The sequence below is a fragment of the Puccinia triticina genome, chromosome 2A (assembly GCF_026914185.1).
Source record: "Puccinia triticina chromosome 2A, complete sequence".
Classification (NCBI taxonomy): Eukaryota; Fungi; Basidiomycota; class Pucciniomycetes; order Pucciniales; family Pucciniaceae; genus Puccinia; species Puccinia triticina.
In genome coordinates this window covers 4980030-5002108 of record NC_070559.1, presented here as the reverse complement: position 1 = coordinate 5002108, position 22079 = coordinate 4980030, and the positions used below count along the sequence as shown (strand labels likewise).

Genomic DNA, 22079 nt, shown 5'->3' with positions numbered 1-22079 from the left:
ACCGGTCATCGAGAGGAGATGTTACTCCTCTCGATGAACGGCACAGACCGGTCATCGAGAGGAGATGTTACTCCTCTCGATGAACGGCACAGACCGGTCATCGAGAGATGTGACTCACCTCGATGACCGGTCATCACCTCGAGAGGTGTGAGATGGTGTGAGTCCTCTCGATGACCGGTGGTGACCGGTCATCGAGAGGTGTGAGCCCTCTTCATGACCGGTGATGACCGGTCATCGAGAGGAGGTGCTACTCTCGATGACCGGTCGGTCTGACCGGTCATCGAGAGGTGTGAGAGGACTCACACCATCTCTCACCTCTCGATGACCGGTCTGACCGGTCATCAAGAAATGTGACTCACCTCGATGACCGATGATGACCGGTCATCGAGAGGTGTGAGTCCCCTCGATGACCGGTCTGACCGGTCATCAAGAGATGGGACTCACCTCGATGGCCGGTGATGACTGGTCATCAAGAGGTGTTGTTACCCTCGATGACCGGACTGACCAATCATCAAGAGGTGTGAGCCCTCTCCATGACCGGTGATGACCGGTCATCGAGAGGAGGTGTTATTAGCCTCGATGACCGGTGGTGACCAATCATCGAGGTGTGAGTCCCCTCGATGACCGGTCATCGGGAGGTGTGACCGGTCCGCGCCGGTCATTGAGAGGTGTGAGTCCCCTCGGTGACCGGCACAGACCGGTCATCGAGAGGAGATGTTACTCCCCTGGATGACCGGCACAGACCGGTCATCAAGAGGAGATGTTACTCCCCTCGATGACCGGCACAGACCGGTCATCAAGAGGAGATGTTACTTCCCTCGATGACCGGCACAGACCGGTCATCGAGAGGTGTGATTTCCCTCAATGACCGGCGGTCCGGTACAGACCGGTAATTGAGAGGAGATGTTAATCCACTCAATGCCGGTCTGTACCGGTCATGGATATCAGGAGGATCAAGTGGGGTGTGTTTGTACATAGCCCGGTTGAAGTTGTAGGCACTCCAGCTCTGGCTGGAGTGCACAGTACTGCACTCCCCTTTTGAGGAGGAGAAATATCAGGAATGGAGTGCTAGGGGAATGCACTCCAATCTGATGGAGTGAGACTCATGGGCACTCATTACATTTCCTGGCCACTGGAGTTCTTTGTGGTGCACTCCAAAGATTCTTGAGTCCCCAGTTCTGCACTCCAATTGACTTGGAGTACTCTAGTCTGTACTCCAACAATCATTGGAGTGCACACTCCATACACTCACTTTTGGAGTGCTTTTGGGATTTTTTTGGAGTGCATTTAGGCTGACCCTTTTTTTCAAGCCATTACGATATTGCCGCTGATATGAAGTCAATATCGCCGTGGTATCGAGATTTTTTTGGCTCTTTTAGCCTTTTTTTTGCTCTAATACTGCCGTTACCACATTATCTGCGTTACCATAACGGTAACGGTATGGTAACGCAGATAACGTTTTGATATGCGCAGCGCACAAAAAAACTTGTTACTGCTAACGGTAACAGGGATCGATTCAATACAAAATTTGGCCCAATATCGTATTGAATTGTATTGACCCAGTGTTGAGCTTATGGACCCCGCCAAGATTGAAGTTGGATCCAACAACATTGTTTCTATGTTCAAGCGTCAAAAGACTGATCAGCATAAGGTATGTATCTATTTTTTTTTCAAACATTTGTGATCTATTTCTGTTTAATTGATTGAATGTACATAAATACATAAAAAACTGCAATCCAAGAAGCCCTGAGGAAGCAAGCTCAGCCTCTCAGGCAATGTCCCCAAGTCCAAATACCCGTTGGTCCCCATGAGATTGTCAGAGTGTCCCGACTTTTATACCCGCAAACACCCGACAGGTATTTTCCGAGAAAAACACTTGCGGGCCCCGACCCGTCGGGTCGGATAGCCGGGTATACCCGTCAACCCCGGCCCCGGGGTCCAGCCCCATGCACACCCCAGTTATGGTGTCCAAGGCATCCAAGAGGGCGCAGCAGACAGGCCCTCATCTGGTGGTTGAATCCCAGCAGAAACAGAGCGGATCCCAGGGCCCAATCGACACACATCTACAAGGCTGGACAGCCCAGAAACGCTTGCATACCCAAAAAACACGTGGATTGAAAAAAAGAGACACACACACACAAACATGCAGGAACCCAAGCAACAGTGCGTATGTACATGGTTGGGGGCGGAGAAAGACAGAGATCTAGAGGCGGCGAGCCCCAGGAAACAACAAAGACAACGGAAGGACGGGGCAGGAAGGAAAGCTGGCCATAAATACATGCTCTAACGCGCATCTATTCGGATGATCTATATTGTTTTACACATAATTATAAACAAACTAGTGGATGTAAAGGGGATGGAGAGGAAGGACGAAGTGGACGAAGGAAAGCGGAGGGCAGCGGATGCGGGGCCGCACCCGGGGCCCAACCACGCAGAAAGCGAAGGGTGCACGGAAAGACGAATACAAACGAGCGGGAGAGTTTTGTTCGGGAAGAGGATGGTGTACAAGCAGCCGCACATACGGCGCGGACGGGGCGGCCTCGACGACAGGATGCGGGGACGATGACGTGTAGACGGCGGGGAAGGGGGAGAGGGTGTGCGGGAAACGACGACGACGACGAGGAAGAGGGTGTGTGCGTGTGTGGATGAGAATACTACAGGGATGAGGATGTACAAAGGCGGGCCGATAAAGAGAGAAAACGATGTGTTTTAAGTCGATCCTCGTTTGCATCCATGCATGTAACGTCACTTGCCCGTCCCTGGTACACACAAGAATGGGGGGGGGGGGGGGGGGGGGGGGGGAAGGTTGAGGCGTGGACGCGATTAAGCAGAAGCGGAGTGTGCGAGGGAGTACACGAAGGAAAGAAAGGGGGGTGAGATTAACGGGGGCTGATGATGTTGAGGAGGGGCGGCTCTCCGGCGGCGGAGGAGGGGGGGCGGGGGCCTTCCTCGAGCTCTCTGGCGGAGCCGGAGAGGTTGAAGGAGCGTTGTTTGGATAGCACGGTGTTGATCTGGAGCGGGGTGGCAGCGGCGGGGGACTTCTCGGGCGGGGGCGGGACGAAGCGGTGGTGGTCCTCTTGGAGCAGCAAGGTTTTTTGGCGATGACGGTCATTATCATCCTGATCATCTAGAGAGTGGTGGTGGTGGTGGTGGTGGGGATGATGGTGGTTGGGAATGATCAAGACATCCGGGTTCTTACTCGAGTATTTCCGCTCCAGCTCGATCTTCGCATAGTATCCCCCTCCGATCAGGGTGATCAGGATCCCGAGCAGGTTCATCGGACTGATCACCAGTTTGAAGATCATGATGGCCGATAGGATCGTGAGTACCTGTTTGACGTTTGCTGGATAAGAAGAAGAAGAGGAGGATAAGTGTGTGTGTGTGTGTGGGTAAGAGAGAGAGAGAAAGAGATGGTGCGACTGACCCGCAACGGTCATGGTGAGTGCGCTGGTTTTCTTGTTGGCGGTGAAGCTGACGACGTTGAGGCCGAAGGCGATGACGCCGTTGATGGCGAGGGCGAGCAGCTTGCGGCGGTCGAGATGGTCTTGGGCGAAGAGATGGAGTCTCTGGATCTCGCCGGTGAGGTAGGCGTAGAGGATGCATTGGATGAAGGCGAGGGGGGACATGCGCATGAGGAGGTCGAGCGGGTTGAGTCTGAGCCGGCCGACCTGGATGATGTTGGTGACGACGGTCTTGAATGAGGCGAGGATGGTGCCGAGGAGGGTGAGGAGCAGGCCGGGCAGGGTCCAGCCGTAGTCGCCGTAGGTGGACAGGCCGACGCCGAGGACGACGATGAAGAGCGAGAGGTAGGTCTCGAAGGGGTAGGACTTGTTGAAGTAGATGATCGAGAGGATGATGGTGAAGAGCGGGGTGGTGGCTCTGACGACTTGATGGAACTGAGTGGGTGAGGGTGTTAGTTTTAGTTTAGTTTAGTTTGTGTGTGTGTGAGAGAGAGAGTAAGCTTACGGGGACGGTGACGAGGTGGAGGCTGAGGTTTGAGACGGCGATGTTGACGGTGTAGAGGATGCTGAAGGCGAGGAGGATGAGGGAGTGGTTTCTGGAGAGTCTTGCGGCGGTGAAGAGCCTGTTAGCGTGGGCGATCTGTGTTCCGAGGGTGCCAGCGAGGGTGTGTATGGCGGTGAGTGTCCATGGGAAGGGGAAGGAGAGGAGGACGCGCTTGTTGAAGATGGTGAGGCCGAGGTTGAATGCGAAGTAGTAGATCAACCAGGCCGTGGGCGAGTCACATCGTGCGAGGAGCAGGGGGCGGCTGGCGGGCGGCGGGGGCCTCAGTTTGAGGGATGCTGGGGGGGTGGTGCTGCTGCTGGGGTGGGTGGTGGCTGGCGGTGGTGCTGCTGGGGGGAGGGATGCGAATGGCCAGAGGGAGCTGAAGTGGATCGACATCGGCGGCATGGGGGGTGGGACTGGGTGGTGTGGGGTGGCTCAGCTGGTGGAGGGTTGCTGGGCCAACCAGCGGAGGGCACACTGTCCACACACATGTCTACATGGCACGGTAGCCATGTACACAGCACCTTCAACAGATGGGTTTCACTTTTAATGCTCTCAAAGGATCTATTTACATGTTCGCTAAGCACTGGACTGTCTGCGGTTCTTCCGCTTGCGGCTCGACGAAGCCTTCTTCTTCCTGCCCGCCCCGAACGCCTTGGCCTCCTTGTGGCTCCGGCCCAGGAAATCCTCGCCCTTCACCCGGTACACCCGCACGATCCAGTTCTCAGACGTAAAGGCCTCCTCCAAGCTATCCAGCGTCGGCCCAACTTGCGGCAGCACCTGCCCCCGCACCCGGTCCTGGCCTCGCTGGCCCCCAAACAGCTTGTCGAAATCAAAGTAGCTCTGTAAAGAAAAAAAAAGAAGAAAAAAAAAACACATCAGCTACTCCTCCTCCTCCTCCTCCTCCTCTGGCGAGACGAAACAGCTGCGTACCAGCTTGTACATCAAACAGTTCTTCATCGTGGGCGACGCCTCATCATCCACCTTGTATTCACCCTTCTGGCTAAAGAACGAGCTCTCCTGCACCTCCTCAGGCCACACCCCCTCGGCGATCCGCACCATCCACAAAAACTTGTTGATATCATCCCCACTAAACCCGAGCAGTCCACCAAAGATCACCAACACGTAATCCACATCGTGTTTGCGCAGGATCGGGTACGACACTTCCTCCTTCGAGGCCATCGCCTTGCCCACCGTCGCAATACTGTCTCATCACAAACTCAGTTCCCGGCTCAAAAACAACAACAAAACAATCGAAACATACTGAGTGTTGTTCCACGTGTTGTTATCAACCAACGTCGTCCGGTCTGCCATCCCGGCGATCTGGTATCCATAGTCCCACCAGCTCATCACCTTCGCATCCTTCTTGGTGTTCATCCTCAGCCAGTAGTAAGCCTCCCGGAAGTCGTCGATGATATTGGTCGATCCGTCGGGGTTCTTGGATGCCAAGACCACCGAGGGTGACGAATAGGCTGTCGAGGTAACCCAGGTACAGTGCAGGACGAAGAGCAGGAGCATGAAGGTGAATGCGGAGACCAGGGCCAACCGGGTGTCCGAGCCATAGATCGCAGAGATGCATGGCACTTGGGTGTAGGCAGTCGAGCTGCTCGAGACACTAGAGCGAGACGACCGGGTAGATTTCACAGAGGCAACCGAAGACACAGAGGAGATCGAGCTGGCCGCAGAGTGGCCCTTCTTCGATTTCCGAGCGCCCACCGAGCCAGATGAGGAGGCCTGGCTCCCACCAAAGGACTCGATCGGCGAGCTCGATTCGATCGAGCTAGTCGTCGACGGGGTCCCAAAATCCACGCTGTCCGGCTGGGCTGGGTCGAGGTAGAGGTCGAAGATCGACGAGACGATCATCGCCGCAGCAATACACACGATCGGCGTCAGAGTCAACATCAATCGAACCATCACCCCCGCAAAGTAACTGCCGAGCACCGAGTAGATGATCACAAAGACGTGCTCATCCCGCAGTTCGCGGAAACAGAGGTAAACACCCGCCGGGAACAGGTAGATCAGCATCTGCAGATCGAAGAAGAAGCTCGTCCAGGCCGTCGGCTGGTGCTCGGACACCGAGGCAATGATTGGGATGTGGATCTTGGCATAGCCCGTATCGAAGAGCGAGTAAAACCGGCCGGTCCAGGGCGCAATCCATCCCTTCTTGGTCATGAAGACTAGAGCGCCAAAGGCCAGGACACCAAAGCTAGCCACGCCGATCTGGAGGAGCAGCTTGAACTGTTTGCTGGAGACATGGCTTCGGACCAGTTCGACAAACGCCACAAGCTGTAAGAGCCCGAACACCCCAAGCGCAGCCATGTGTTCGGAAGTGCGGATCGGTTGAAATCCCACAAAGGGGACCTGCATACTTGCCAGGGTTCCGATGGCGTAGAAACTCGAGTAAGCGACGTAGAGCTTGTTGGTGAACCGGCCCATGAGGATAAGGACAAATGCATGCAAGGGGAGCATGTTGGTGATGAATGCGTAGCCACCCCAGGCGGCCACCATGTAGAAGTAGAACAGGGCGGCCATCGATCCGTAGAGGGCCGAGCCTTGCTTCAAGGCTTTGATCCAGAGATAGAATGTGGTCATGAGGATAAAGATGGCGATCGCCTCGTTATCGTACGAGCCAGCGACAGATCGGGAGATGTATCCGGGCGCGATCCCGATAAACAGGGCCGCCCAGAGCCCAGTGCCCTCGCCGGTCTCGCCCACCGTTTTGGTCTGAGCGGCGCCCTTCGAGTTCGTCTTTTGGCCCAACTCGCGTGCAAACAGGTAGGTGGCATAGGCCGTCAGGCCGGAGAAGCCTGGGGCGAGGAGCACACAAATGTTGCGGATGTCGATCGGGATCTGGGCAGGCTCGCTCGCGCGGAGTCAGTGGGTGTGGCTTGAGATGGTCTTCAGGAAGCGCATCGGGCTTACGTTGAACAGACGGAAGGCGTTCCAAATCAGCCCACTGGTGACCATCAAGCCCGGATAGATCGTCCCCCCGACGACCCGCCCGAGAGGATACCAGGCCGTCTGATCGAACCAGTTCCAGAAGGCATGAAAGCCCTGCTCGGTCAAGATCTTCGAAGCACGACTGAGAAGAAAAAGAGAATCAGCCGGCGTTTGATGTGATGAGCCAGTGAGAGAATGGTGTGGACTGACAAGTTGAACCAGGGATCGAATTCATGGATGATCGATTCGTGGCGGATGACGGCGAAGAGCCGCGACGAGACCGCGGCGCCGGCGATCAAACAGACGATGACGAGCCGAAGAAAGGCCAAGACATTCCGGTTGGTCTGCGGGGTCAAGGAGATCAATGGGTAGATCGTGTTCAAGGACATGATATGGTGCGTGCTGCAGAGAGCACACAGATTCCGGACAGAGATCGTAAGAGGGGGCACGCGTCAGTCCAGTCGTTTCCCGTCAACTTGGCCCGGAGACCGGCTCACTTTCTCGTTACACTCAGTCGTCCCTTCGCTCCGCCAGAGCAGCCGTCCAATCGAATCGAATCACTGAATAGAGGCCTCCGGAAAACTATGCAAGCGTCGCAAGCGGTTCAGCTGCTCTGTTTCTTTCCTAGCCTGCGGGTTTTGATTAGACTTACCTGAAGAGGGTGCTACGCTAGTGTATATTTTTGTTGGGTTGTGATCGAGAGTGGTTGTAGTCGATGACGGCCTAGTGGGATGGCTGTCACCCACACCCCGGTGATGTCCCGGGGGTTGTCACAGGGTCCAGACATCTGTTGTGCGGCTCACATCTCAACCTCCACCCACTAGACGGACAAATGGCCTCAAGCACCCAGCACCATCAACCCATCTTGTTCCCAGACATCCTCAGCTCGCTCCGGAAAGCGGGCTGCAGCCTCGAGAAATGCACCGCGAATGTAAGCCCCCAAGCCCATCACGCCCGGGGGCCCGTAGCTGACTGGCTGCCGTTTTGCTCCACACAAGCTCAGCTTTTGCAGCCACACCCTGGACGTGCACACGCGCGACATCCCGCGGATCAGCCGGGCGGTCAAGAACTCCCAGGTACGTCCGTCCCGCTCCGTCCTGGCCGCCCGCAGCGGGCCGTGGCTGATTCTGCCGGGCTCCTGCAGTTCTTCGAGCTCGTCTCGGTCTCTGAGATACGCGCCGCCCAGTTCCAGTTGACGAGCGAGCTGGAGCCGCAGATCAAGCAGCTCGTCAAGCTGACCGAGGACGGCTTGGTGAAGCTGCAGAAACGCGAGCAGATGCTCAGGGTCAATGTGCGTCCTCTCTCTCTCTCGGGATCCCAGGTGCTCTCCCCTGACCCGACTCCTGTCTTCCTTATCTTTGTGTCTCTCGGGGTCGTCTCACGCAGATATCGAAGCGGAAACGGCTGCTGATGGACGACGAGGCCGCGATGGACGACGGCCTCGAAGAGGAGGACGCCGAGGACGCCGCGCCCGAGCGCCTCTCCGCCCCCGATCGCAGGCTGGAGCAGCAGGAAAACGTGCTGCAGAAACTCCGGGCCCAGAAGAATGCCCTCGTGAAGGAACTCGAGAAGTTGGATCTCGAATTGGCCAGGAAGTCGGGCCGGCTATGATGTCCTCTTGTCCACGCCTCTTCGTCGTTGTTTTTCAGTACAAGTAGTCCTGGTCATCGTGTATTCAGCCTTTTGTATTAACAGGGGATCCTAAGGTGACTTCCATGTAAGATTTGGTTTCAAATGAGTAGGATTTATTTTCTACTTTCGAGTAACACTTTCACTAGAAGAAAACGCCGCCCAATCGGATTAGAGCAATCACATGACCCCTAAGAGATAGATGTTTCTGACCTAACCACATATGATCATTTTGGCGCACAATAGACTCACGCGCCATGGAAAAGGCAAGCAAAAGTCCCGCAAGCAACTTGATATTGCCGGCGCAAGCCTCCCTACCCACTTTTTGGCACCAATGTCCAACTCTCACTTTCTTGCATCCTCTCAGCCAGGAGCCAATGCCAAGCACAAGAAATATTAAGGGCTGTTTCACTGCAAGAAAAAGTCAAGCAACGGCAAGCAGTTGACATGCAAGAACTCAGCTTGTGGTATTACACAAGCCTCAAGGCTTGCTGTTGAGTAAGCTTCAATGCACAGTGACCTACAGTGACTGTCCAGAAAAAGCTTATGTGTGTTTGGGTGGAGCTAGAACAGCAGTTTAGAGCATCTCCACCGCGGGCCCTATATTGGGGGACTATACCAAATTTAGTCACCCGGGCCCAGTTTAGTCCCTCCACCGGAGGGAGTAAAGGAGGTCCTAAACTTGGAAAAACCCTTCCGGGCCCTATACCAGTCCCAGCTTTGAGACCGTATAGCTCCCCAGATAGTCCCCCTCATCCACATATCACACAGAAAACCTTCTTGTGATACTGCACTACCTTGCGTACACAACCCCTGATATCTCCACCCCACACCTCGACCCAAATCAGCAAATCCAGGTCATCTCTCCATTTGACTGAAATGCCAAGAAGAAAAAACCACCCCAGCAACATCAACACAGGCAATGAAGATGACAATGATGAAGTCCATGGTGAGTTTTTTTTTTCTTTTCTGCTTATTCAACATTGTTTGTCATAACTAAACAAGTACTGGGCTTTTTTTGCTACCTACTCAGATGATATTGATCCGCAACTCTCCCCCAACAAGAGCCAAGCCACGCAGCCAGAGGAAAAGAAAAAAGGTCCTATTTATACCAAACCCAAAGACTATGAGTTATGTCGCGCCTGGGTTCAGGTATCCGAAGATCCCGCTGTTGGAACCAATCAAGAAGGAAGCACTTTCTGGGAACAAATTTCGACCGTGTATCACAAAACTATGCCTCATCCAATCCGACCAGCCAACAGCTTGAAAAAGAAATGGAGCAACAACGTGCAGCCCGCAATAAACAAATTCTGTGGTTGTGTTAATCAGGTTGAACAGTTCAACCAGAGTGGTGCATCTGTTGAGGACCAGTTAAACCGAGCTCTCCGACTTTACACCGAGGACCAGCATACTCACTTCAAACATTTGCGTTGCTACAATCTCCTTGTTAAAAGCCCTAAGTGGACCAATTACTGTCGTGATAACAAAAAGAAAGCCGAAGTTTCTAAGAAAAAGAGAGCCGCAAGTCCTACTAGCAATCCCCCACCATCAAATGCATCCAAATCAACTGCAGCAAAAAATCCCGCACCATCCAATGCTGTTTCCGAGTTTGATGGTACTGGTACCAACGGTGTAAAAAGTGCTATACATGTATATGTATTGGCATATACAGTGTATAGCACTTTTTTGAATACATGAGTCCATGAATACTTTGTATAGCATCAAATTTGCAATACACCATAAATACATTGTATTTATTTTTGCAGATACAGAGATTAGAATCCATTTGTATTGCATTCTAAATGCAATACAAGTCAGATACAGTATTCCTTGTATTCTCTCTACATTTGTTTTTTTTTGCATTTCTAGGCGAGGGGAAGGGGAAGGAAAGCCAGGAGAAAAAGACATGATGACTAGAAAAATAAAGAAAGATAAATTAAAGCAAAGAAAATCAACCTTTGGCAGTAGCTGCCTTGGTTTTATCATCTTCCAAGCTGGCCAATTCTTGAGACACAATCCCTTGAGCTGTTTCAAAGTCGCCATCCGCCTCAAATCCCTGCCGCAACCATTGATGAACACTCACTGATCTCTCGATCGTTCTGGGGGATAAACTCCCTCAATCTCGTCCACAAACATCTGCCGCCGCGGAGAAGCACCGTTCCACGCTTGCTGATGTTGCCGAGCAAGCTAGGTAATCCTTGGCCAAGGAGGCCAGTATGGGAAACTCGTCGTGGTGTTCCTGGGATAAAGAGATGGAGATAAGAATCACAAGATTAGTTACAAAGCTATAAATCTGAATCAACTTGTTTAAAACATTGGGAACTACTTACTTTCCACCATACAAGGCACTGGTCTGCCTGGGAGGGAAGATATTTATATTTACCGCCAAGATAGTTGGCCAACTCGTCAGTAACCACGGCATCCATGACAGCAGGGAACAGGTCGATGTCATCGATTGGACGCCAATGATGGTTTGGTTCTTGTTGCGATGTAGCTGGGGGAGAAGGTTGTGTTGATTCCAAATTGGCAGCGAGTTCCAATTTTTGGTAATTGAATTTCTGTTGTAGTAATGTCTTTGCATATCCGTGGTGAGAGGGAAAATATATCTGGAAAATTGAAAGCCGGTAAGAAGGGTTGAAAGTTGTCGCTAGGAGTATTGTGTCGCACTGCAATGCCTCAGAGAGGTAAGTTTCGCTCTTCTTGATCATTGCTCTGAACATCGGTTTGAGCTCGAAGTTGGTCGTTGACGAGAGGCGTCCCTTGAGAAAATCAATAATTGACTGGTATTCGACTAGGAGCATGCCTGCTGACGAGTGGTTGCCCTCCATTTTTTTCGTTATGAAATAGAACTCCTGTGTGTAAGAAATTTATTAGAAAATTAGTGAAAGAAGCAATTACAAGTGAAAGAAGCAATTACAATGGTAAAACAGGAAAATCAAGAGGATTGCTTACGCTGAGGACATCATTCAATCGCTTGACAACTTCCCAGTCGCCTCGGGTGATCTCATGATCGTCAAAGAAGCTTTTCCCACCGTTTCGTTCTTGCCAATCCTTCTCATTTTCAATCAGTTTGTTAATAACATTGCGGCTGCGGTACGCTCGATCTCTACTTTGCCACTTAATATTCCATCGAATGCCATACCCTGCAATGAGGGTTGGCCCGGGGTCGTCCAGCTTGGAGTGCCATACCTCAAATTCCGAACGTTTGGAAGACAAGGAGGTTATCCTCTGAATAACAAAATCCACCTTAGCAAGTATTTCGGCGATGGTCTGCGGCATTTTGGCGGACTGGGTGGGTGGAACTGCCAATGGAACAATAGTGCTGTCTTTGTCATCTGAATCTTCCAGTGGATCTCCAAGTTCCTCATCGCCAGAAACAAAGCCGCCGAGTTCGTTGTTGCTTTCTGTAATCGCATCGAGCTGAGGAACAAATCCGAGTGTTTTCTTCTTGGTCTTAGTCAAGCCCTCTGTCTCGGTACGTATGGCCTTCAGCCCGGCCGTTATTATCAAGGCAATCTTATGACAAACACAGCGGATGTGATTGTCGCTAAGACCTGGGTTGGTGCCGGTTTTCTTGGTGATTAAGCGGTCGGCCTCGGCGGTCATTGTTTGATTGTTTGAGCCTGAGTCCGTTGTCTGAGCTAAGATGTATATGAATTGAAAGTAATGCATAGATTGATTGATAAGTATTTCAAATGAAAAGCGAGGAAACCAAAATAAAATAAAAACACTCATCTTTTCATGAAGGGATGACTTCGTGATAATATTTGCAAAGGGAACAGCGAGGTACTTCCCTTTGTGAGTCCAGGCGATATACTTCATGCCAAGATGGCATATTTTAAACATCCAATCGTCCGTGATGTAAGCTGCCGCGATACCAAGGAAGGCATGGTGATTGCCTTTTGTAGTCCATATGTCATGGATTAATGTAAACTTTGAGGAAATTGACTGGGTAAGCCAAAGGGGGGTCAAATAAGCTAACAATCCAAGTATTTGTCGGAAAAAGAATGAATCCAATTGCTCACCTTGAGGTTCGAAATAACCTTTGCTTGTAAGTTGACATATAATTGGTGGGCTTCAGTTGCAGCCCACGTTTGTGAATTGAGCTTGACACCCGCCCGAGCATAGTTGAAAGAAATTGAGAGTAAAGTATCTTCGAGTCGAATCCAAGGGAGCGCCGATTGCATGAGCCACATGACAAGTATTTGGTTCAATATCCGATTGTCAAAGGTCCCGCCGTGCACAAACCTGTTCAAGGTGTCTGCAGAATTTTTTTTAGCTATTTTTTCCTTGATGGTAATTGGTAGGTTTGCCCCGTTCTTGATCGCTTCGTTTCTTGAAGGGCAAGGGTTTCGTCCAGAGTCTCCATCACGATGCTTGTAAAGATTAGACCTCGTTCGCCCTCCCTTCTTGTAGATACGATCGCACCATTTGCACCTGTAGTAAAGCTTTTCCCCACTAGTCTAAAAGTTGTAAATCAGTCAGTAAAGCAAAATGATAGATTGTAAGGTGTTCAGAGAAGACTTACTTCACCCTCCCCATATGTTGGAAGTTCGAAATAGATATTGATGTCGTCAAACTCAGTCAAATTAGCTGCTCGGTTTTTTTTTGTGCGTTTAGTAACCTTAGAATTGTCTTCATCCAAGTCTCGAGCGAGGTCCAGTAAAGGTAAGGTCTCATTGGGTTCGGAGTCGTCAATTGCTGATTTTTTTGACTTCCTTTGTGATTTCTGCGGTATCAAAGCTGACGTGGATCCTTGCTTGCGAGCAATAGACGAGGTGCTAGAGACTTGCTTGCGGGGCCGAAATTTCTGACTAGGGGTGGGCTGGCACGAAGGGATGGACTCGCTGTTTCTCTGTTCCTCTTGTCGGACAGATCGGCGTGCATTGACTGGAGTGGAAGCTCGGGTAGATTGACCAGAGAGGCGGCGAGAGGAAGATCGAACCATTGAAGCGATTGCGCAATCGCACCGGAGCAGTTGCCAGCAGATTTAAGGAAGTTCTGTGGGAAAAAAGGCTGGATATTAGTACATCAATTCCGGAATCTTGAGGTGATTGGAGGAAAAAGATAAAAAAAAACTTACCTTGTCTGTGGGAAAAAAGGCTGGATATTAGTACATCAATTCCGGAATCTTGAGGTGATTGGAGGAAAAAGATAAAAAAAAACTTACCTTGGAGTCGGTGGATTTGGAAAGGAATCAGGAGGTGGGAATCGGACTCCGGAGGTTACGGACTTAGAGTTTGGAGCTTGAGCCGCCAGCAATCTCGGTTAACTTGACCATTGACGTCACATATTACATGAAAGCTGATGAACATGGGATGTGACACTTGATGCCGCGGTTCCAGCAATACAGATTCTGGTCTGGAGGTCTGTATATGTAAAATACATGTAATTGCATCCATGGATGCAATACACTAAGGTGTATTGTATTGCATCCGCAGCAGCACCAACTGAGTACAACATGTATTACATCGGACTTGCGATGCAATACAAATACAATGTATTGCCTATACATTCTGCAGCAATACAGGGTCAATACAAATACGTGTATCGGACTTTTTACACCGTTGCTGGTACCGATCCTTCAATACTTGAGTGACCAATTGGAAAAAAAAGGCAAAGTTACTCAACCAAATAGCGACCAAAGACCAAGAATGGAAAGTCGACGTTGCTGATGCTCAAAATAAGTTTGCATCCAAATCCAAACAATTCAACGACATCATGAACAACAATTCACTTTCCCTCAAGCGCATTGCACGAAATGGAGAACGCATGGCACAAAATGCAGAGACTGCTTCTGAGCTATCCATCATGAATAAGAATCTTGCTGGGCTTGACGACGAGCAACAGGAGTACTATAGGTTGAAGAGAAGGGAGATTCTCCGATCTCTGCGTGAGAAAGACAAATCCACATGAATCTCTCTACCTGTACTTGGTCTCAATCACTGTTGTGTTTTCTGTCTATCGTGCATGATCACTTTTTTTCTTTTGCTCTTGATCACTTGTTTTTCTTGTCTCTAAAACTATTGCTTTCAATCACTAGTTTTTGCCTTGATAAACCTCTATTGACCTTGAAAACTCTCTATTAGCGTTGATAACTTGTCTTTCCTATCTTGATTGCTCTCAATCTCTCACTCAATCAATCACTCATTGTTTTATTGCAATTTTCTTAGTATTAAAGCGAGAAAACTATCTAAGGAGAAACAAACTAGCTAGCTGAGATGACAAACTAGCTAGCTGAGATGAACTAGCTAACAAGAAATGAAGATATAAATTCAAGATAATATTGATAAGGAACTTATTGATAGAGTCAAGGTTCTTCTTCAAGTCAACCTTTGATCTCCCATTGATGTCTAACTAGATCGCTGCGGAGCTGAAAATGTGTGCTCAAGTCTCTCATTGAATGATAGTTTTTGATGAAATTGGAAAAGGAAATTGATGAGCCATCTCTTGAGATGTCGACCTCTGTGATGATTGCACCAGTAGGGTTCTTGTCAAAGGTATATTTCAAGTAAGTCCCTTGTTCATCCTCCACAATCATGTTGTGGAGGATGACACACGCCTTCATGATGTTTGCGAGGTTGTGATGCTTCCATCCTTGGGCTGGGCGAGCAACAACGGCAAATCTACTTTGAAGTGCCCCAAATGCGCGCTCCACATCTTTGCGTCGGGCTTCTTGGAGCTTTGCAAAGTGTTTCTGGTCGGCTCCCTGGGGCTGCGAGAACGTCTTCACAAATGTTGCCCAGTCTGGATAGATTCCATCGGCAAGGTAGTACCCTTGCTGGTAGTTGTGTCCGTTGATTGTGTATTCACATTGCGGTGCCTGACCATTCAAGAGATTCTCAAATGGTGGTGAAGTATTGAGGACGTTTATGTCGTTGTGAGAGCCTGGTAAGCCAAAGTAGGCATGCCAGATCCACATATCTTGTGATGCAACTGCCTCAAGAATGACTGTTGGTTGCTGAAAATGATAGTACAAGGTCAGCATGGTACATCTACCCCACCTTTGCTGTGGGGCCCTTTGAAGCTGATAAGCCTTCATGGCACTATATTTCCACAGGAAAGATTTGCCATGATACTAGGGCAATTCAATCGCATGTGTAGTATAGACCATGAATGCAAATCCTACATTCAAAGGAACCCAATCCATCAAAGCAGTCGGTGAGGGACCATAAGGAAAAAGAAAGTTAATACCTTTTCTTTTCCTTGAAATGCTCCCGCCCAGCCGGATGGGCAGTTCTTTCACTCCCAGTGCATACAATCAAGCGATCCAAGCATGCCTGGGAAGCCTTGGTCGGCACCTTTGGAGAGGAGTTGCTCCAAGTCGGCAGTTGTTGGGTGTTGAAGATATTCCGCCAAGTAGATAGCAACAATATTGTTGCAAAATCTGTCCATACACTCTTGAGACGTGGACTCCAAAAGCTGTAAGTATTCGTTGTTGCAGTCGGCAGCGGCTCCGTATGCAAGCATTCGCAAAGCTGCCGTTATCTTGACAAGGGGCCTCACTCCAGGTTTTCCCAACGCGTCGGCCCTGAGCTTAAAGTAGGGATTGAAGTTTTCAACAGCGTCGGCGATCTTTAAGAAGAGGGACTTTCCCATTTGAAAACGTTGCTGGAATACTACTTCGTCGTAGAAAGGTCGCGGGCAAAAGTAATGACCAAAGAGTCTCTGGTAGGCTCCTTCAAAGTCGCGTGGACGGTTGGGCAGTTTACCTGGTTTTGATCCACCATGCAAAGGGAAAATGTTGTCCTCATCTTCATCTTCATTGAGCAGCATTGGAATGACTTGAAGAGCTGCATTTACAGTGGTTCTGAGCCTTGCCACTAGTTGCCTTTGTCGGATTAATATCTGCAATACAGCGGGGTTGAGTACGCCTGGGTCGTTCTCCTCGTTCTCCATGGTGATTTTGTGTTTCCGTTTGCTTGCTATACGTTTGGTTCCTGGGATTGTTGAGTAGGGGGAATCGGGGGTACAGCCTTTCACAAGACCCAGGTCCTAATTTTAGGACCTTGCGGTGTGAAAACGATTTTGGGCGGGGGACTATAACTGCGCCGCAGTCGCGCGAGTTGGGGATTTAGTCCCTCAGATATTCCCGCGCGGTGGAGCTCTTAGAGATGGCAAACGGGTACCCGCGCGGCGGTACCCGGCACCCGCCGGCGGGTACTCATCAGGGTCGGGGGTACCGCCGCCGCGGGTGCCAAGTACGGGTACGGGTGTTGGTTTTTGTGTGATTTTTAGGCGGGTACCCGGGTACCGCCGCTTGATACCCGCCAATACTGCTACCTATTTTCCGCTGTGTATGTCCCCAACCCCCTTCTGGACTTGTCTCCTGCAAGTCCTGTGTGATATCCCCGGCTGCAGCGCCACCAGCTTGCCCACCAGCCCGCCAAGAGGGATTCCTCTCGGCAAGCAGGTACACCACGGGCGAAGCTCAACGAAATGATTTCGATTGCCAGTCGATATCATTTTGGTTGGTCTGCCTGCAAGGGGGGACCGTCGCCAGACGGTCGGCGTTTTCACTGGAAAATTCCAGGAACCCTACTGGAAGGCAATCCAAAATTATTTTGGATCCCCAACGCACTTCCGAAGTGCTTTCGTGTGCAATTCGGAATGGTTACGGGCCGTCGCAGGTTTTGGAGGGCTCAAAACAAGGTTTTGGCAAGGTGGGTGGACAAAAGGGAGGCTTGAACATGCAACATGCTTCTGATCCACCCCAACCAAGCTCCTTGCCAACTGCCCCAGACACACTGTGGTATGGGGGCGCTGTTATATATATAGGACCATGCTTCTGTGAGGTGTGGTCAGCCATATTCGGAAATATTCCGGGGAAAATCCAGGAAAAAAACCGGAATGGTCTGTTTCCTGGAATGAAGTCAAATCAATTTCGACTTCATTCCATTTTGGACGCTACCCGAATTGCGATCGGAATGGTTCCGGTACTTTGACCATACCGGAAGCAGTCCGATTGGTTTTCGGTCCTTCAACCATACCGGAACGATTCCGATTGGTTTTTGGGTTTTCCTACCATCCAGTAAATTTTCTGGATGGAAACTTTGAATCTTCACCCGTGGTGTATACACACACCAGCTCGCCGAGAGTTCGGAGAGCTGGTGTACACGCACCATGACCGGCTCGCCGAGAGGGATTCCTCTTGGCGAGCACTGGTATACACACACCAGCTCGCCAAGAGGCATTCCTGTTGGCGAGCTGGTGAGAGGGATTCCTCTCGGCGAGCAGGTATACACCTACCAGCTCGCCAAGAGGAATGCCTCTCGGCGAGCTGGTGTGTGTATACCAGTGCTCGCCGAGAGGAATCTCTCTTGGCGAGCAGGTATAAATCCTCTCTCGGCGGCAGGTATACTGATACCAGCTTGCAGAAGCCCAAGAGGGATCCCTCTCGGCGAGCAGGCACATATCTACAAAAAACAACTTGGCGGTTACCGCCGGTACCCGCCAGAAAGACCCGGGTACCGCCGCCGCGGGTGCCAAGTACGGGTACGGGTATCTGTTTTGGGCCAAAAAAGCAGGCGGTACCCGGACACGCGGCGGGTACCCGGGTACCAATTGCCATCTCTACAGCAGTTCCACAGCAGTCACCCGCATGTCAACTGCTAGCAGTGGAGTGAGTTTTTCTTGTAGTGTATGTACATACTGTTCGATTGTGACCCTAGCAGCTTCAGAAGTCTCTGTAGCATGTGGCAGAGCAGGCATCTAGACTTAGTGCATGCTGGGTTCAAGTCCTGGTGAAACCACTTGTGGTCCTGACATGTCTGTATTTGAGGAGGTTCAACTCAAGGCTTGCCCAAAGCAGGGCAAAGTCAGGTTGGTGAATGGGGTTTCAGGTGTCTCTAACACGGTGTTAATGTCAAGTAATGTTTGCTGCACTGGGTGACAATTGCATGTGGTTCCAGGCAGCAACACTGGGTATTCATGTTACCCTATGTTATCCACGTTATCTCAGCAACATGCTTTTGAAATCCAGTTACCAGTGACCACCTGGCTACGTCACTGCTATCAGTAATTCTCTATTTCTTGCTGCGCCCGTGCTGTAATTGAACAGGTTTTCTTTGCCTCCCAAAATGGATAACATAGTTGTGCTGGCAATACAAAGTTGGTTGAGGGACTTTTACCACAAATACCTACCTTCTTGATAATGGCAAATGACCCCATGAAATAAAATGGAAAGCACAGAAATTGGCCTGCTTATGGGTGCCTTCAAGCCAACATGTGTTATGAGCTATAGCCCGGGCTCCACAGCGCAGGACTCCATGTACATAGCTTACACATATATGTCACAGGCGGCACTCTCAAGGTTCAAGAACCTGGAGATCCCATACTGCTCCTCATCCTGCAATCAACCATATAGGACCCAGAACCCCAGAACCCAGACCCTCTTCCTCTCCACAGAACAGATGTTAACAACATGCCTTATCAGGAGTCTACAAGAAGCAGCATAAAAGGGGGGCTTGCCCAAGAGAATTTGGGCATCATTCCTCTCAAAAAGAATTAAATCAAAATCAAATCCACTCGACATTTCAAAGAAATAACAAGAATTATACTTGTCAAAACAAAACAGAGAAAAAATCAACTTAATATGCAAAAAATCCCAAGACAAACCAAACCAAAAGAGAAGGAAATTGTGAATCAGTAAGACTCTTGATGAAACTCAACCACCACCAAAACCAATGTACATTTTACAGTGTATTCCCATGCGTTGAAGCTCTTGGCTTCACATTTTTTGTTGCAGAAGCTCAGGAAAAAGACCAGGAGTCAGTATATTGGCAAAGTGGTGGAAATCAAGTTCCCCAGAGTGATTATGAAATACAAAACTGACATATGCCAGTTGACATGAGAGATAGTCCAGCATAATGGCTGCTTTAACTCCACCCAATTACACAACAATGTTTATTTGCACATGACTGTGCAATGAAGCTTGCTTGAGGTAACCTTAAACAAAGGTCAAAGTAAGACCACCAGCTGCCTTAGACTTCCGGTATGTCAACTGGTGGCAGTTGCTTGACTTTTTCTTGTAGTGTGCATACCTGTAATTTTCTCCTCTTGTTTTGGACAGTAGTGAAGATTCTGAGACATTTGCAATAAATTTGATCATTTTCATCCATTTCATTTGTTTATTTCAAAATCATTCTGGGTAACTTTTTTCCACCCCTGTAGCCAGTCACCTGACTCCCCTGACCTTCTGCAACAAAAAACATGCAGCCAAAAATTCAGCGCAGGTGCAACCATGATGACTGACAATGTAACTGCTCTAGCGCAAAATAGACCGGTACATTATTCAAGGAGTTCACAGTGTGGAGAAATGTGATTAATCCAGTTTGGATTCATGCGGGGCACTTTTGCATGTCTCCATCTTTTCAACTGGGATAAGTACATAACATCCTTTAATCACGGTGGGAAGTCCATTGCAAATGTCTAAGGCCCCGTTTGGAGCCAATATAATGGAGGACTTCCTGTCAATCTGGAAAGTCAGATCTGAGCCACCAGATATCAAATTTCACAGGGAAATCTGGGTCCCCAAAGATCACCGAAGTGATCCAGAGATCCAGATTCCAGATTTCCCTGCGAAATCTGAAATTCCAGATCTGTTCAAAAGTGACAGGAAGTCCTCCAATTGCGCAATATAATCTGGAGTTTGTCACATCTGATCAAGTTTTGGCAGACCTGATCAGATGTCACATAGGATGTCAGGCAAAAAAACTCATATATTGCCCGGATTATATCGGCTCCAAACAGGGCCTAAAATGTTTGCTGATATTTATCACGAATTTAAATGCATGTCCTCCAAGAGTAAAAAGAATATATTTCGCTCGCTGGGATGATGATAACACAACAGAGATCATTCAAGATGGAAGGGGGTGGGTTTTACAATTCACCAGCGGCTTTTCCGGGGCTTTCTTTCTTCGGTTTCTCTTCTTTAGGTGGCGCGTGGGATTTAAAGAATTCGAAGAGTGATTTGTAGTTGATCTGACCGGAGTATTTTTCTCGTTCGGTTTCTTCTGATCCTTTGTAAATCATCACTGTTGGGAATTTGTCTACTCCGAACTTTGCCTTTGCCGAGTCCCCTCCAATCCTGCGGTTTTATTAGTTCAAAAAATGGGAGAGATTATTGTAAAACCAACAAAAAAACTGGGTGCTAGTGGTTATAATCTAGGAATTGGTAAGAGTGTCGATAGCTTACGCTGTGGGTGTAGCCGTGTAGACGTCCATCTTTTTGTGTACCGCACTCGAGAGTGCTTTGAAAAGCGAAGTAGTCTTGGTGGCTTCGGTAAACAAAACGATCAATGGTCGAGACTGAATCAAGTGAAGAACAAGCCCAATACTTAAATTCAGTGGATTGCAACCCAGAGAAGAGGGAAAACCTGGTTGGACGTACCGTTTTTGATTTGGAGATTAGTTTGCTTAGCTCGTCTCCTGTCTTGATCTTTTTGGCAAAATTGGGCATGCTCTGTAGCACAAAGTCGACGACTGCTTTGGCTTTGCGCTCGCCCTGGTAGGGAGTGGGAACTGGTACTCCTGGGAAATAGGCGAGAGTTGGAAAACCTAGGGGGGGGGGGGGGGGGTTTGTTTTGCGTGAACATATCAGATCATTTTTCGTCATTCTTGGAATGGGGGTGGGTTAGAATTGATGCAGATTTCATCTTACCCTTGACTTGATAATCCGTACTACAAGCTGCCTTGTTTTCTGCTGCATCGCAATCTACTGCGACTGTTTTTTGAAAGACGGCGAATTAGTATACCGAAGGACTTTGATTCTTGTGGCCGAGATTTCCGGGAGAAGAGCGAGTATGGGAAGAAAAAGATTGACCAAAAGTGACCAGATCCTTGACGCTGCTAGCTGCTTTTTGGTACTCCGGTACAAGGTTTCTACAATGCTGTTTATACGTAACCAATGGATTCGGATAAAAGGAAGAAAACGTCAACCTGTGAACATCAGAGAAAGGACGAGAGAGGGGATGAAAAAGCGAGACTGACCCCACACCAAGGAGCGTAAAAAGCGACCATCGTTCCTTTGCTCGATCCTGCGAGATGTTTTTTTAATCTGACGATATCGATCGCCTGAATATCTCCAGTCGAGGGGAATATTCCGGCTTGGGTGAGGCCGAACAGAACGCTGGCGAGTAGAAGAATGGATCTGAATACTGGGTTCATGTTGGGTGATATGAGTGTTTCGGTTGAGTTTCCGCTCGATGTTGGTGTGCTGGAGGGATGTCCTTCGACCGGGCCCGTCCTTTATGTCCTTGGGTAATATCCACGTGGTACGAATGGGTGTGGCTTGAGTTTGTGTAGGCGCCAGGGTTTGTTCAATACGGTTGTTTGGGTCGATGTGGAAGTTCAGGCACTCTCTTCCGGGACACGCCTGATTGCCCGGCTGGACCTAAACAGACCTAAACACTTTGTCCACCCAAGACCTAACTCTATCAAAGTCCCTCCCACTTCCATATTCCCTAACCAACCTCCATCTTGACTGTCGAATCCGACTTTGGATT

General features: G+C 49.6%; 5 protein-coding genes across 5 annotated transcripts; 1 reads left to right on the top strand and 4 right to left on the bottom strand.

Annotated features, from left to right (window-relative positions):
* Positions 1 to 2879: 2879 nt before the first annotated feature.
* PtA15_2A542 (uncharacterized protein) lies at positions 2880 to 4410 on the bottom strand (the record flags this gene model as incomplete). The annotated part of the gene is made up of 5 exons (XM_053166572.1): positions 2880 to 3127; positions 3200 to 3343; positions 3425 to 3896; positions 3967 to 4267; positions 4400 to 4410. The coding sequence occupies 5 exons, from the start codon at positions 4408 to 4410 to the stop codon at positions 2880 to 2882; spliced, it is 1176 nt and encodes a 391-aa protein (XP_053017780.1).
* A 174-nt stretch (positions 4411 to 4584) lies between these two features.
* PtA15_2A541 (uncharacterized protein) lies at positions 4585 to 7334 on the bottom strand (the record flags this gene model as incomplete). The annotated part of the gene is made up of 5 exons (XM_053166571.1): positions 4585 to 4848; positions 4939 to 5209; positions 5270 to 6855; positions 6928 to 7087; positions 7156 to 7334. 5 exons carry the CDS (start codon positions 7332 to 7334, stop codon positions 4585 to 4587), a joined length of 2460 nt encoding a protein of 819 aa, XP_053017779.1.
* A 443-nt stretch (positions 7335 to 7777) lies between these two features.
* PtA15_2A540 (uncharacterized protein) lies at positions 7778 to 8556 on the top strand (the record flags this gene model as incomplete). The annotated part of the gene is made up of 5 exons (XM_053166570.1): positions 7778 to 7876; positions 7944 to 8021; positions 8090 to 8236; positions 8332 to 8351; positions 8445 to 8556. 5 exons carry the CDS (start codon positions 7778 to 7780, stop codon positions 8554 to 8556), a joined length of 456 nt encoding a protein of 151 aa, XP_053017778.1.
* Positions 8557 to 13032: 4476 nt separating this feature from the next.
* On the bottom strand, positions 13033 to 13522 carry PtA15_2A539 (uncharacterized protein; the record flags this gene model as incomplete). The annotated part of the gene is made up of 2 exons (XM_053166568.1): positions 13033 to 13037; positions 13108 to 13522. 2 exons carry the CDS (start codon positions 13520 to 13522, stop codon positions 13033 to 13035), a joined length of 420 nt encoding a protein of 139 aa, XP_053017777.1.
* A 6932-nt stretch (positions 13523 to 20454) lies between these two features.
* PtA15_2A538 (uncharacterized protein) lies at positions 20455 to 21741 on the bottom strand (the record flags this gene model as incomplete). Its single annotated transcript, XM_053166567.1, has 6 exons — positions 20455 to 20662; positions 20771 to 20883; positions 20966 to 21132; positions 21236 to 21298; positions 21398 to 21464; positions 21565 to 21741. 6 exons carry the CDS (start codon positions 21739 to 21741, stop codon positions 20455 to 20457), a joined length of 795 nt encoding a protein of 264 aa, XP_053017776.1.
* Positions 21742 to 22079: the final 338 nt, after the last annotated feature.